At 59.5% G+C, this 14,396-nt stretch overlaps 2 protein-coding genes across 2 annotated transcripts; one reads left to right on the forward strand and one right to left on the reverse strand.

Moving 5' to 3' along the window:
* Positions 1-1,649: 1,649 nt before the first annotated feature.
* On the reverse strand, positions 1,650-3,026 carry LOC113249896 (4-galactosyl-N-acetylglucosaminide 3-alpha-L-fucosyltransferase FUT5). Its single transcript, XM_026491341.4, has 2 exons — positions 2,927-3,026; positions 1,650-2,008 (listed from the first exon to the last, which is right to left on the reverse strand). Exons 1-2 carry the CDS (start codon positions 3,024-3,026, stop codon positions 1,650-1,652), a joined length of 459 nt encoding a protein of 152 aa, XP_026347126.4.
* Positions 3,027-8,514: 5,488 nt separating this feature from the next.
* On the forward strand, positions 8,515-12,253 carry LOC130543667 (neurturin-like). The gene is made up of 2 exons (XM_057312105.1): positions 8,515-8,683; positions 11,619-12,253. Exons 1-2 carry the CDS (start codon positions 8,515-8,517, stop codon positions 12,041-12,043), a joined length of 594 nt encoding a protein of 197 aa, XP_057168088.1. The 3' UTR covers positions 12,044-12,253.
* The last annotated feature ends 2,143 nt before the right edge of the window (positions 12,254-14,396 follow it).

Genomic DNA, 14,396 nt, shown 5'->3' on the forward strand with positions numbered 1-14,396 from the left:
AGTTTCCCCATCCCAGATGGCCCTGAGCCACAGAGGCGAAAGTTGCTCAGCCCAGGATACACAGGGGGAGAATTGGCCTTGGAGCCCAGGTCTGTGGCCCCTGAAGCCTGACTGCCTCTGTGTGTGTGTGTGTGTGTGTGTGTGTGTGTGTGCACGCATGTGCACTGTCTCAGGGCCCCCTGGGACCTGGGCCTCCTTGTCTCCCACTCAGTTCCAACATCCCAACCACAGGGCTTGGCCCAGCCCACCAGAGATTTGGAACAGAAACTCAGCTGCCCCCATAGACACCCCAAGGCAGGGGTTGTCTGCAGTCCACACCACACACACACACACACACACACACACACACACAGAGCACAGAGAGAGGCACCTACGTGGGGCTTAGCAGATCCAATCGCACGTGGACACACGGCCCATATGCTTATACACTCAGTCCTCACTCACAGTCAAAATTGCACGCTAGGAGGACACTCTCAATGTCCCTCTCATGTGCAAAAATCACATGGGGTCAGGCATTGGGCCACACCCAGCGGTCTCTCTCCAAGGCCCCCCGTGGTCAGCACTTGCCACACACACTCTCAGGGCTTCAGGTGCTCAGCACCACACTGTTCCCCCCTCCCTCTCCTTTGCAGGGCAGTCCCTGTCCTTCCTCTACACTTGTCCCAGCCCCCGACGGACCCCCTGACAGCCTGGTCCCCACTCCCCACCCAGGGTGGGACTTGACCTCCAGGCTTTTTCCACCTCTTGACATCGGCGCCCAGGCCAATGTCTTGTTCTTGGTTTGGGGGGCATTCCTGGGCCTGTGGGCTGTTGAACAGTGTCCCTGGCCCCCACCCACCGGATGCTCTCAGCCCCTCTCCAGGTGTGCTGACCACAAGCCTCCCAAGCCTTTGCCAAGTGTGCACGGGCAGGCAGAGTCGCCCTGGGGTGCGAGCCGCTGCTCTACAAGAAGGGAGAAGACATCGGTTTTCCTCGGAGCATTCCCATCTGGAGAATGGTTCTAGTATTGCCCGTCTGCATAGCCCACCGGCAGTGAGCAACAGCAACGATAACCACACGCAAATCGAGCAGACCCGTGAGCAGGACCCCAAGGCCAGTTCCCCGGGCTGAGTGTCTTGGTGGGTGAGGGGTGCAGCAGGTGAGACCCCAGCCGGTGGGGCTCCTCGCAAGTGGGTCCCAGTGGGGTCGGTGTCGGGTTTCAGATCCCAGTAGGTGAGGTCCCCAAGAGCTGAGGTCCCCAGCAGGTGAGGTCCGCCAGGAGGTGAGGCCCCTGGGAGGTAAGGCCCTAGAGCCGATCTCCTGGCAGCATAGTGCCGGTAGGCAAAGTCCCAAGTAAATGAGATCTCCAGCAATCACGTTCCTAGCAGGTGAGATTCCCAGCAGGTGAGGACGTCCCTCCCCCACCGGTGAGTCCCGGGCAGGTGAGGTCCCCAACAACCAAGGTCCCTGGCAGGTGAGACCCCCGCAGTTTAGGCCCTCCGGAAATGAGTCCCCTGGGACGTGAGGACCCTAGAGCTGATCTCCTGGCCACAGAGGAGCCGGGCAGGTGAAGTCCCAGCTCAGCGAGCTCCCCAGCAAGCAAGGGCCCTGGCTGGCGGAGAGGCCCTGGCAGGTGCATCTGGAGCAGCCCGCGGACCAGGCTGGCCCGCTCACGTGAACCAGGAGGCGATGCTGGGCACCGTCTGGTAGGTGGACTCCTGTTGCAGTCGCCAGCAGGCTTTGCAGAACATCAGGGCCCAGCTGAAGGTTTGAGGCCTCCAGGACTCCCGCCAGTGGAAGTAGCTGAGGTAGCGGGCGTGGTCCTTGTCCAGCGCCAGCAGATACTGGGCCAGCTCCTTGGGGCTCTGGAAGTCACTGACATGGATGAAGGCATCAGGGGGCAGGAACTGCTCATAGTTCCTCCTGCTGGGACCCATCACCACGGGCACGGCCCCGGCATCCAGGGTGTTCCTCCATGGCTTCTCTGTGATGTAGTCAGGATGCAGGGAGTTCTGGAACGCTAGGTAATCTTGTGGAGAAAGTGGGGGGAGGGGAGAGAGTGGAGACAGTGTCACGGGGGAGCAACCTGACAGCCCTGGCCTGCGGCCACACGGGGGCTTCCAAAGTGACATTCATGAGTCCTGGGGTCGGCACTCTTGTGGTTTGCAGGTTACAGATGACCACACTGAGACCAGGTGACTCAGTGAGAGACATGGCAGAGCGGGAATCCCAGCAGTAGCGTCTGGCCCCAGAGCCCAGGCTTCCAGCCACTAGGTCGCACAGCCTCTGTATTTGGGGCGGGGTCCGTCCCCAGGGAGCTCAGTGGGTCCCAAGGGCTCCCAGGTCCCACCTTGACCTGCCCCTCCCAGCCTTCCCCAGACTTCCCCAGTGCCCTGGAGCTGACGCTTGAACCCAGGGCTCTGTCTGGGAGGGGTACAACGGGCTTGGGTCTGGAGGGCTAGGCTGGAGCTCGCCAGGTACCATACAGCTCGGGGGGCAGGGTGCTCCTGTCACAGAGAGAGCCAGTGCAGAGGTCTGGAGGTGAAGGAGAGCCTGGCCGGCTTGTGGGGAAAGCACAGGAAGGGCTCAGGGATGCCGGCATGAACGTGATGTATTTACTCAGTGTCCATTCAGTACTGCTCAAAGAGAGCCCCTCTGGTCCCGTGCTGGGGGGCTCTGGGTGTCTCCTGGTCTGGCTCATGTCCCTCCATTCCCGGGTCCTTCCCTTCCCTGAAGACAGTCATCAAGTCCTCACAGACCCCCCCATGCCAACCACTGGAGTGGAAATCTAGAACTTGTCTCTGCCCACTCCACTGCCTGCTGCCCTGGAGCGCCCACTTTATAGATGAGAATACTGAGGTCAGACACACACGCATGCCTCTTTTCCAAGTACACCCCGCTAGAGCCATTCTGACCCAGAACCTAAGGTCTCCCCTCTTGACCGAACCCTGAACACCCCTCCCGCTCTGCAGGTGGAGCTCCGCATACAGCAGGCACCATCCCACGGGGCTTTCCGCCGTCGGGCAGAGGCCGTGTCTCTGCACCATCCGATTCAGCGGCCGCCAGCCCCGGGAGGCTATGGAGCCCTTGCGGTGTGGCTGTTGTGTCTGAGAAACAGGGTTTTTAATGCTAATTTAAATTTAAAAACGGATACCCTCTTCTCTGAATCAAAAACAGCTTCAAAATCGAAAGTAGGGCGCCTGGTGGCTCAGTCGCAGAGCCCATGCATCTCTTGATGTCGGGGTTGTGAGTTCGAGCCCCACGGTGGGTGCAGAGATGGCTTCAAAACAAAGTCTTGAAATAAAAAGAAAGATCAAACAAAACCAAAAGCAACCTCAATTCAATGATTGGAAACCTTCGAAGTATATTTGGAACATCCTGGATGTGTCAATCTGCTTCTTCAACTGTCCGTCTTATGGAGTCTAAATGCAGATCGAGGATCGTTGCTGGAAACGGAGTGTTCAAATTGGAGGCACACCAACCACGTGTAAAAGACACACCAGACTTCCAAGGTGCAGAATCCAAGAGACAATGTAACTATCTCAGTACTTTTTGTACTGATACATATGGAAACAACACTAGGTAGGATCTATTGGGTTGAAGACAGCCTTACTAAAAAATCCATCTCAGTGTTTTTTTGCATGTCTGAAAATGTGGCTATTGAAAATAGTAAGTATATCTGTGACCTGTTACATTTCTATCAAAAGTAGATGCTACTCTAGAGTTTCTTTTTTTTTTAATTAACTTCTTTTTTTATAAAGATTTTATTTATTTATTTGACAGAGAGAGAGACAGTCAGCGAGAGAGGGAACACAAGCAGGGGGAGTGGGAGAGGAAGAAGCAGAGCAGGGAGCCTGATGTGGGGCTCGATCCCAGGACTCCGGGATCACGCCCTGACCTGAAGACAGATGCTTAATGACTGAGCCACCCAGGCGCCCCTACTCTAGAATTTCTAAGAAAGGAAAACCGGTGGGAATCATAATTTTAAATGCACCCTCTGTCTCTGGAGGGATTCACCCAAATGCCACAGACGTGCCTACCCGGTTGTTTTGTACAAGCTACAGGTCCATCAATGTGAGACTGGTCAAACTGGGGTCTTTTGGGATAATAAAATACTAGGCAGCTGTAAAGAGTGAATAAAGCCACCTATTCAAGTCCTTAAATAAACCCACAATTATATGGTCAATTCATCATCCACAAAGGAGGCAAGAATCCACAATGGGGAAATAGGGAGTCTCTTCTGCATTTGGTGTTGGGAAAACTGAACAGCTACATGCAAAAGAATGAAACTAGACCACTTCCTTACAGTATGCTCCAAAATAAACTCAAAATGGATTAAAGACCTAAATGTGAGACCTGAAACTATAAAAATCCTAGAAGAAAGCAGAGGCAGTAACCTCTCTGACACCAGCCATAGTGACGTTTTTCTAGATAGGTCTCCCGAGGCACAGGAAATAAAAGTAAAAATAAACTATTGGGACTACATCAAAATAAAAAGCTTCTGCACAGCGAAGGAAACAAGCAACATAACAAGAAGACAACCTATGGAATGGGAGAAGATATTTGTAAGTGACATAGCTGATTAGGGGTTTGTATCTAAAATACATAAGGAACTAGCACAAAACACCACCAAAACCCACAAACAAACAAAGAACAATGAACTTAAAAATGGGCGGAAGACATGAACAGACATTTCTTCGAAGAAGACATCCAGATGGCCAACAGACACATGAAAAGATGCTCGACATCCCTCATCATCAGGAAACTGCAAATGAAAACCACAACGAGACATCGCCTCACACCTGTCAGAACGGCTAAAATCAACGACACAAGAAACACCCAGTGTTGGCGAGGACGTGGAGAAAGGGGAGCCCTTATGCACTGTTGGGAATGCAAGCGGGTGCAGGCGCTCTGGAAAACAGTATGGAGTTTGCTCAACATTTAAAAATGGAAACACCATATGATCCAGTCATTCCACTACCAGGAATTTCCCCAAAGAATACGAAAACACTAATTCAAAAAGCTCTGTGCTCCCTTACGTCTCCTGCAGCAGTATTTGCGATAGCCCAGGTATGGAAGCAGCCCGAGTGTCCACCGACTGATGAGTGGATAAAGAAGATGTGGTGTGCATATACAGTGGAATATTAGCGGTAAAAAAGAGTGAAATCTGGCCATTCGCAACAAAACAACTGACGGATCTACAGGGTATTATGCTAAGTGAAATCAGTCAGGCAGAGAGAGACAGATACCCTATGATTTCGCTCAGATGTGGAATTTAGGACACACAACAAATAAAAAGAGACAAAGAAACAGACTCTTAACTACAGAGAACACACTGGTGGTTACCAGAGGGGAGGCGGGTGGGGGATGGAGGAAATGGGGGATGGGGATCCTGACGCCGGCTGAGAAATGTACAGAATTGTTGAAGCACTATATCATATACCTGAAAGTAACATAATGCTGTATGTTAATTCTCCTGGAATTTTTAAAGATCCACTATTCAATTGTAGTAGCGTGTGAATGTCATGGGAAAAGCCTGGCGTGAGAGTGCGAGAGTGAGAAATACCGTGATGTGTGAACATCTTCATCTCCAAGGGTCATAACGTGAGTGTTGGGATAACATGGCAACGTGAGAGCGTTCCTGCACGAGAGTGCAGGACATCAGTACGTGGGTGTGCGACTGTGGAGGTATATGCCTGTGACTGTGTGCCCGTGTGTCCCTTTCATCATGTCTCAGGACATGAATGGGACAATGTGGGACTACGAGTGTGCCAGTGCCGTCCTGTGCAAGTGTGCTTCTGCTTGGCTGAAGTGTGAGAACGCCAGCCCGGGTGAGCGTGATAGAATGGTCGTGTGTTTCCAACATGTGTGAAAATGCCCGCGTGAGTGTGAAAACACCCGCGTGTGCGAGCCCCATCCTGCTGGAGTCGGTGAGTATGAAAACAGGGAGTGTAAGTGGCACCGTGCTGGAGTGTGCAAGCGACGGCGAGTCCCAGGGTGTGCGTGCAGGAGTGTCCGGGTGTGCACGGGAGTGAGAGCACCCAAGTGTGTGACCGAGGACAAGAAGGCGAGTGCGAGTGACTGCGAGCCCCCACGTGTGCTGTGAGTCCACCTCCCCAGGACCAGGGGCCTCCGGGACCCAGAGACGCGAGTCGGGCACCCCGCGCTCCCTCCCCGCGCCAGCCGCCACACCCGCAGCACCCCTCTGGGTCAGGTCCGCGCCAGACACAAACCAGTTGGGTGACCCCCTTACTGAAAGACCCATTGTTAACAGACGCTTATCAGCCGCACCTACTGGGCCCCCTCCACACTTGGCCCTCTGCTCTCCTGCCCCCCATCAGAGCTCCGGGGGGTCTGCAACTCCAAGGACACCAGGGGCTCCCGTGGCCGGGCCGGCACGGGGCCCATCCAGCCTCTCAGCCCCCCACCCCCACCTGAAGCCCTCAGCAGAAACACAGGACCAGAGCCTGGCCCCCTGTAGGGGCCTCGTTCCAGCCAAACGGGGAAACCGAGGCACACCACGGCAGGACGTGGGTGTGAGAGCAGGCAGGGTGCTGGGCCTGCAAAGAGGGCTCCTTTAGAGCCAAGAGGCGGGTTTGGGCACCTGACAACTTCGGGGGCTGTGCTCCGCTTGCTGCACAAGCTTGACAAGGAGACCCTCTGCCCGCGGACTCCAAGGCCCTGCCTACCTGCCCCGGGCCCCGCCCCCCAGCCCTCCCTCCGCCTCGCTCAGTCTGTTCCAGCCACAGGGGCCACCAGTGTTCCTCCAGCACGCCAGGCGCGGTCAAGGGCCCTCGGATCCGCAGGCTGGCCCAGCTTGCTCTCACGCCCCCGTGTGGGGGAGCTCGTTCTCGGCCAGCGCCCCCAGCAGTCGCGAAAACGGCCCTATCCAAACACCAAAGAGCGGGGCAAGTCCTCAGGGCGACTCCGAGGCATATCTGCTCCCAAGCCCACCGCAGCCCCTGCGTGTGTGTCCTGCCAAAGAAGCAGGGTTCGAACTGCAGATGCTTTTCTAGCTGTGCCCTTGGATAAGCCCCTACCTGCTTTGTGACTCATTTTCCCCAACTGTAAAATGGAGATCACGGTGCCTCCTTGATGGGCTCAGCACCCGGTCTGGTACACGCGGGCGCTTAATAAATGACCCTGCTACTGTCTGGCGGCTGTAGGTCCTGCGCCAGCGCGCCCATGGGGCGGCGGTGCGGGAGGGGGGCGGGGGACGGGGGGGGCGGGAGAGGCGGTTCCAGACTCAGTGCGCCAAACCTCCCCGTGCCTGGTCTATGCAAAACTGAAATGCAAATCGCACGCAAACGCCGGCTCCGCGCAGTGGCCAGCAGCCTGAGCCGCCTGAAGTGCGCGCGTGGGGGCGCCCGGCACCCCACAGCAGAGCCCAGGCGCGGACCGGCATCCAGCGCGGCTTTCAACGCTCCGTGTAAATGTTTACACCGGGCCGGCCGCCAGGCCCCGCGCGGGCCGACACCAGCCTGCCAGGCCCGGGAATGTAAACCCGCGCTGGGGGCAGCCCAGCGGCGGGGAGAGGCTCTGCCGGGGTGGGCGGGAATGCGCATGCGTTATGAAACACCTACTGTGCGCACTCAGTGCACCGGGGCTGGCGGTCCCAGCACTGAGTCCTCAGTGCCTCACTGGGGGAAGCTCAGGCCTTGTGGTGGCCCAGAGGGTGCACACCTGCGCGGGCCCGGGGCTGGGGGGAAGGGCGCGGATAGGAGCAGCCAGAGAAGGCTTCCTGGGGGAGACGCTGTCCAAGCTGAGACTGTGGCGGGGGCGGGGAGTGGGGAGGAGGAGAAGAGAAGGTGCTGGGTGGGAGGACTGGCTTGTGCAAAGGCCTGGGGGGGGGGGGGTCTAGGGCAGCTTTGGTCCATCGATACCCGCTTCTGGGCATCAGTTTAATCTCTGTCTGGAGGGGAAACCAAGGCTCAGAGAGGGGTCCCAGGTCACTCCTGAGGACCCCAATATGTAAGAAACAGTCAACCCCAGGGTTTAGAGCACCATCTCTCCTCCACCACCCGGTCCCACAGTGCCCCCTGCTGGGAGCGCCCTCACCTCCTTCCAGGCTCTTCCCCCGCCCCCCAACAAGCTCACTGGGCTCCAGCCACCCCAACCTCCTGGTTGCATTGGCCAATCTTGGTCCAGCCTCAGGACCTTTGCACTGGCTGTTCCGACTGCCTGAGATGCCATTGTCTTGTGCCTGGCCGACTCCTACCTTTGTTCAAGGCTCAGCTTTTGCCAGTCCTCAGGAAAGCACTCTGGGACCCCAGATGGGGGTGGTCCTCTGCTACCCCTGGCAAAGTGCCCACCCCTTTCCTGGGCAGCATTTTGCACAACGTCGTTCACTGGTTCCTTGATGAATCATGTCTATTTTATTACTGATCACTAAGCAGAAGTGCCTTGAAATCAGGGGCCCCACCGTGTCCCCGGTGCCTGGCCCAGCGCCTCGTTCCCATTTGTTGCCTCACAGACAGACAGACAGACAGACAGACGGAGGCTTGGGGCTGACCATCACGTGCCCGTGGGCTGAGGATGCAGCGCTGGAAGGCGGCAGCCTTGGCGTCGGTGCTCTGCAGCTCGGTGCTCTCCATCTGGATGTGTCGGGACGGCCTGCTCCTCAGCCACCACCTGGGACCCGCGCTGACCCCACTGCGCCGGCCGCCCCACACCCTGGACGCCCGGATCGCCCGCCTGGCCCAGTGTAAGCCGGTCCCCGACTCGGGTCAGCCGCGCCTATACAGGGGAGGCCATAACGGTGGAATTTCATGCAGGGGGCACAGAGGCTTAGTTTAGATGCGGGGGGGGGGGGCGCAAATCGCCCAATGGCCTGGCAGGGCTGGCGAAGGGGTGGGGATTGCTGGGAGCTGGGGGTCTCTGGGCTCAGCTGTCACAAGGAATGAGGCTCTCACCCTGAGGAGCCAGGGGTCCAGATGGAGATTAGACCTGGGCATCCGGCCGGGCGGCCCCCACCGCCCAGCGCGGGGTGTGGGGACAGGGAGGCTGGACCCAGAGGTCACTGATCCGCCCGGTGGCCAGGGACCAAGGGGAGGGGGAGACCCCGAGAGACTTAGAAATGGGGAGAGAAACAGAGACAGAGACGCACAGGGACAGAGAGACACAAGGTTGGGCAGGTTGGCAGGAGAAAAGGCCCTGCGGTGGCGACAAGGAAACGCCCCCGTCGAGGGGCGTGGCCTTCGCGGCCCAACTCCCCGCTCCACCCTGTCGCCGGCCCGCTGCCCCGCCTGCCTGCCCTGGGAAGGGCGTGGGTCCCGACCTGGTGCGCGCGCGCTCGTGTCCACGCGGGCGCCGCGCCGCCGACCGTGGTGTGGGCGGGTGCGCGGCGCGTGCATGGCGCCCGCGGGGTTGCGCTGCGTGCAGCCTGTGTGCAAGTCCGCACCCGCCCTGGCGGCCCACACAATCCTCCTTTCTTGTGCTCACAATGGACAAGGGTGGCCTGAGGCACGGGCTCCACTTCCGCCCGCCGCTTCCTCCTGCAGGCGGCAAAGTCCTTCCCAAGACCCTGGGTTCCAGAGGCCCGGGTGGAGCCCCCCAAACCTAGTGCTTAGAACCTGGGGGCACAACGGCAAGGTGGGATCTCAGTCAGCGGGAAGGGTCTCGGCCCCTGGGCGGGTGCTTGCCCAGCCTGCATCCCGTCCCTGGGCGCAGTCCTACGAAGGAAAGGGGGTGGCCACTGATCCCCCCAAGGTCCCAGTGTGAGGCCCTGACAGCAATGTGCTGATGGTGGAATTTCAGGCTTGGGGTGGTGGGAGCACGGGGTGCGGATCGGGCTGGGGGGAGCTATTGCTGATCTCATCTCTTTGTGTTCCAGACCCTGTGCAGGTGGCCGGGCCTGCTGGAGGGAGGCAGGGACGGATATACCAAGAGATTATTCACTGTTTATCTGAAATTCAAATTTAACTGGGCATCTGTACTTTATCTGGCAACTTCCCCGCCGCGCCCTCCCCCCACCCCTCCCGGAATAACTGTGGAGACGTACACCTTCGGGGCGGGCACACTATGTGATGCGAGTTTAGGCACCACAAGTGATGTAGGCTCGAAACTAACCCCTGAGCAGCCGGTGCTGGCCACCACCGCCCTGCCCCTGGGCTTCAAAAACTGGAAACATGTTGCTCAGTTGAGCCCCACTTTCCATGTTCCCAGCCTCAGCCAGATGGGAACTCTCAGCAAGCCTCTTTAAGCAGACAGGGAAACTGAGGCACAGAGCAGGACCATCACCTGCCTGAAGTTATACAGGGCTGAAAGTGGCAGAGCAAGTCTCACAACAAGGGTTTGTCTGATTCCTGAGACCCTGCCCCCTCCCCCGGTGGGAACAGACACACACTCTCCCTTGGGTCTCCCCATAAGCTATTTCCTTCGACAGCCAGGGATGCCAGCCTTGTGGGCATGCAGGGGATAACTCGGGGTCTCCTCTCCTAAGCACAAGCACGCCTGCCACCTGCTCACGGGCTGGGAGACCCTGTCTGCAGTTCCACTACCAGCACCACCTGCCATTGCCCTGTCTACCTGGCTCTCCCGAGGCTGCAGAGTTTGGGGCAGCCCAGCCACCTGGGAAATAAATTTAGGCCCTAGAGTCCTAGGAATCTGTGACTCCGGGCACCTCCCAGCAACCGTGGGAGCAGAGGACTGGACGTGGGCCAAACTTGGGCACTCGATGGAGGCAGGAAGAAGGTTGTTTGGGCTTGTGTGTGTGTGTCTCTCTCTGCCACCTGTTAGTGTTGCAGCCTTGGCCAGTCTGCCCTCTTGGATGCCCAGTTGTCCCACATGTAACAAGGGGAGGGCCGTGACATTCCCTGCTGCCCCTCCCCGCGGTAGTCACATGCAGGCCTCCGTGCCTGCTGCTGTTATCCTCTGCAGGTTCTGAATACCCCAAACATCCGATTTGCTACCATGCATGGAGAACCCTACTCCCAGCATGCATCGGTGGCGCAGGAGGGACAGGGCGGGGGGTGGGGGGAGGGCGGGGGGTGTTGGGTGGGCCCCCAAAGAGTGAGCTAGAGACTCGTTAACAGCTCAACCAAAGGGTGAGCGCTTGGAGCACGGGATGCAGCTCCCCAACACTGGTCAGAAAGGGGGTGCCAGTTACACAAGGCATCCCGGCATAGGGGCGGGGCCAGCTGGGGACCCACAGGGACAGGGATTTGGACCACTATACACACACCCCAGCTGGGCCCTCCCTTTCTCTTCTGCAAAGAGGTGGGAGCAGCTCCGTGAAAGGAGAAAAATCCCCAATGCAAGGCTTCTTAGGGTCAGGGTCCACGGAGAACGTGGGCGTGGGCATGACCACAGGGAGTGAGACACCACGGTGAGCTTTGCTCACCGTGGGGCAGGCTGCAAAGTGCTCCAGGGCACCGGAAAGGAGAGGTCGGGTTCTCAGTGTCCACCACGGGCTGTTGGGAGTCATGGGGGCCCGCGCGGGGTTCTGCACAGGCATCCCCCACAATGCCCACAGAGGGAGCATGGTTGGGAATGGGGCAGTGAGCTGAGAATCGGTCTTGGGAGGGTGGGCTAACGCCCCAGCGCCCCAGCAAGGGGCTGTTTTCGCAGGGGAGCAGCGAGGGTCCGGTGCTCTTCCCAGCCACCCACCGACCCACCCCGTCCTCTCTCTCTCCTCACAGATCGTGCACTGCTGCAGGGCGCCCCGGACGCGGTGGAGCTGCGCCAGCTGACGCCCTGGGCCGGCAGGCCCCCGCGTCCGCGCCGTCCGGCGGGGCCCCGGAGGAGACGCGCGCGCGCGCGACCGGGGACGCGGCCGTGCGGGCTGCGCGAGCTCGAAGTGCGCGTGAGCGAGCTGGGCTTGGGCTACGCGTCCGACGAGACGGTGCTCTTCCGCTACTGCGCAGGCGCCTGCGAGGCGGCTGCGCGCGTCTACGACCTGGGGCTGAGGCGGCTTCGCCAGCGGCGGCGCGTTCGGCGGGAGCGGGTGCGCGCGCAGCCCTGCTGCCGCCCGACGGCCTACGAGGACGAGGTGTCCTTCCTGGACGCGCACAGCCGCTACCACACCGTCCACGAGCTGTCGGCGCGCGAGTGTGCCTGCGTCTGACCCTACCTCACCAGGCGCGGCGAGACGGCGGCCGCGCCCCCCGCGCGACGGCGCCCCCGGCCCACCTGGCCAGGCCCGTGGCGCCGGACTGCGCGTGCGGGCGCAGGAGGCGCGGCGGAGGCCTCGGGACTGTCCAGTAACTGCACCGAGATAAAGTGTGGAAAATGGATCCTGGGTCGTGACTTCGCGTTCCGGGCGTGCCCAGCTCTCGGAGGGACACGAGCCTGTGTGGGGTGTGGGGTGGTGGCGCCCGCTCCACTGGGCCAAGGGGGGCGGGGCGGGTACCAGCTGCGGGGCGCAGAGAGGGTCCTTTTCCCGTGGTACACGAAGGGAAGTGGTGTGAGCGGGAGCAGTGTCGGCAGGGGCCGTCCTTCCCACTTCCCTTTAGGTCCTGTGCCCCTTCCTGACGTGTCCCGCTTCCACCTGCCCGTAAGGTGAACTTCTGCATGGGAAGAGGGAGCCAAATGCAGATGCTGAGTCTGAGGTCCAGGTGGACCCAGGCCTCTGTCCCGTAAAAGGCCTCCTCGGGCCACCACCCCCACCGAGCCACTATCTCCTTTCACTAGCTAAAAATATATGTATGCTGCCCATCTCCCTGTGGGGATAGGTCTGGGGCGGGCGCCAGCCCTGTCCAGCCCAAAAGCGGCGCCTGCTGGGGCACAGCCGGGTCCCTAGGGACCTAGGTCCTCGGCCCATAAAAGCCCTGGCTGGAACTTCTCGGGGGGGGGGGGGGATTTACGACCCGTCCCCTCGGAGGACAGAAAAAGTGGTGTCACCTTGATGTTTGGCAGGCCCAGGACAGGACAGGGGGTTGGGTTCCCAGACCGTGGGGAGGGGCCCGCACATCCCAGGGTCTGAGGAGGGACAGGGCAGGGGGTGGTTGCTATGCCCCAAGCCTGGCACCCCGGAGACCAGTGGGCATGGACCCTCCCCTCCTGCAGCTCAGAGTGGGGTTCTGGAGGGTGCAAGCCCCTCTAACCCCAGACAGCTTTCCTGAGGGCATAGTCCCCTCTCTTCTTCCCTCACCCCCAAGTCCACCAAGGTTCCGTAGGAAAGAGCCCCTTCCCTCCTTCACTGTTCTCCTAGATTGGCCCTCTCCTCTCTTTCCCACACACCTGAGCTCAGGGCCACCATCTAAACACCACCTCCCTCCCAACCCCAGTCCCCATCCTGCAACTGGAGGGCCCAAATCAGAAGCTGCCCCGGGAAGGATCATCCAGCCCAGCCCAGCAGGGACATCCCCGGTTCCCTGCTACCCAGGTCCCCTGCAGCAGCTGGAGACACTCGAGGCAGCTAACAGGCAGGACTTCCAGGGAGTCCTGAGAGCAGGGCTTGGCAGTCAGGCCCCAGCCCATGTGTGGTGGGCTTAGTAGAAAGTTTCAGGGTTGAGACTGTCTGGGGTCCCTGTCCCCCCAATTTCTGATTCTGAGGTTTGGGGTGGTGGATTCCTCCTGTATTTGGGCTGACTCAGCCCAGCCGTGGCAGAGAAGCTGGGGTCCCCATCTGCTTGGGGCAGAAGCCAAGCCTCAGTTTCCCCATCCCAGATGGCCCTGAGCCACAGAGGCGAAAGTTACTCAGCCCAGGATACACAGGGGGAGAATTGGCCTTGGAGCCCAGGTCTGTGGCCCCTGAAGCCTGACTGCCTCTGTGTGTGTGTATGTGTGTGTGTGTGTGTGTGTGTGTGTGTTTGTGTGTGTGTGTGTGCGCGCATGTGCACTGTCTCAGGGCCCCCTGGGACCTGGGCCTCCTTGTCTCCCACTCAGTTCCAACATCCCAACCACAGAGCTTGGCCCAGCCCACCAGAGATTTGGAACAGAAACTCAGCTGCCCCCATAGACACCCCAGGGCAGGGGTTGTCTGCAGTCCACACCACACACACACACACACACACACACACACACAGAGCACAGAGAGAGGCACCTACGTGGGGCTTAGCAGATCCAATCACACGTGGACACACAGCCCATATGCTTATACACTCAGTCCTCACTCACAGTCAAAATTGCACGCTAGGAGGACACTCTCAATGTCCCTCTCATGTGCAAAAATCACATGGGGTCAGGCATTGGGCCACACCCAGCGGTCTCTCTCCAAGGCCCCCCGTGGTCAGCACTTGCCACACACACTCTCAGGGCTTCAGGTGCTCAGCACCACACTGTTCCCCCCTCCCTCTCCTTTGCAGGGCAGTCCCTGTCCTTCCTCTACACTTGTCCCAGCCCCCGACGGACCCCCTGACAGCCTGGTCCCCACTCCCCACCCAGGGTGGGACTTGACCTCCAGGCTTTTTCCACCTCTTGACATCGGCGCCCAGGCCAATGTCTTGTTCTTGGTTTGGGGGGCATTCCTGGGCCTG

Source organism: Ursus arctos, unplaced genomic scaffold (genome assembly GCF_023065955.2).
Source record: "Ursus arctos isolate Adak ecotype North America unplaced genomic scaffold, UrsArc2.0 scaffold_14, whole genome shotgun sequence".
NCBI classification, from domain to species: Eukaryota; Metazoa; Chordata; class Mammalia; order Carnivora; family Ursidae; genus Ursus; species Ursus arctos.

What these genes read in the sequence shown, in the direction of transcription:
- LOC113249896 (XM_026491341.4), bottom strand. Translation starts at nt 3,026, where the DNA reads ATGGTGCAGAGACACGGCCTCTGCCCGACGGCGGAAAGCCCCGTGGGA. An exon ending in GAGCGGGAGGGGTGTTCAGG is followed by an intron (nt 2,009 to 2,926) that starts GTTCGGTCAAGA and finishes TTTCTCCACAAG; the next exon opens with ATTACCTAGCGTTCCAGAAC.
- LOC130543667 (XM_057312105.1), top strand. Translation starts at nt 8,515, where the DNA reads ATGCAGCGCTGGAAGGCGGCAGCCTTGGCGTCGGTGCTCTGCAGCTCG. An exon ending in GATCGCCCGCCTGGCCCAGT is followed by an intron (nt 8,684 to 11,618) that starts GTAAGCCGGTCC and finishes CTCTCCTCACAG; the next exon opens with ATCGTGCACTGCTGCAGGGC.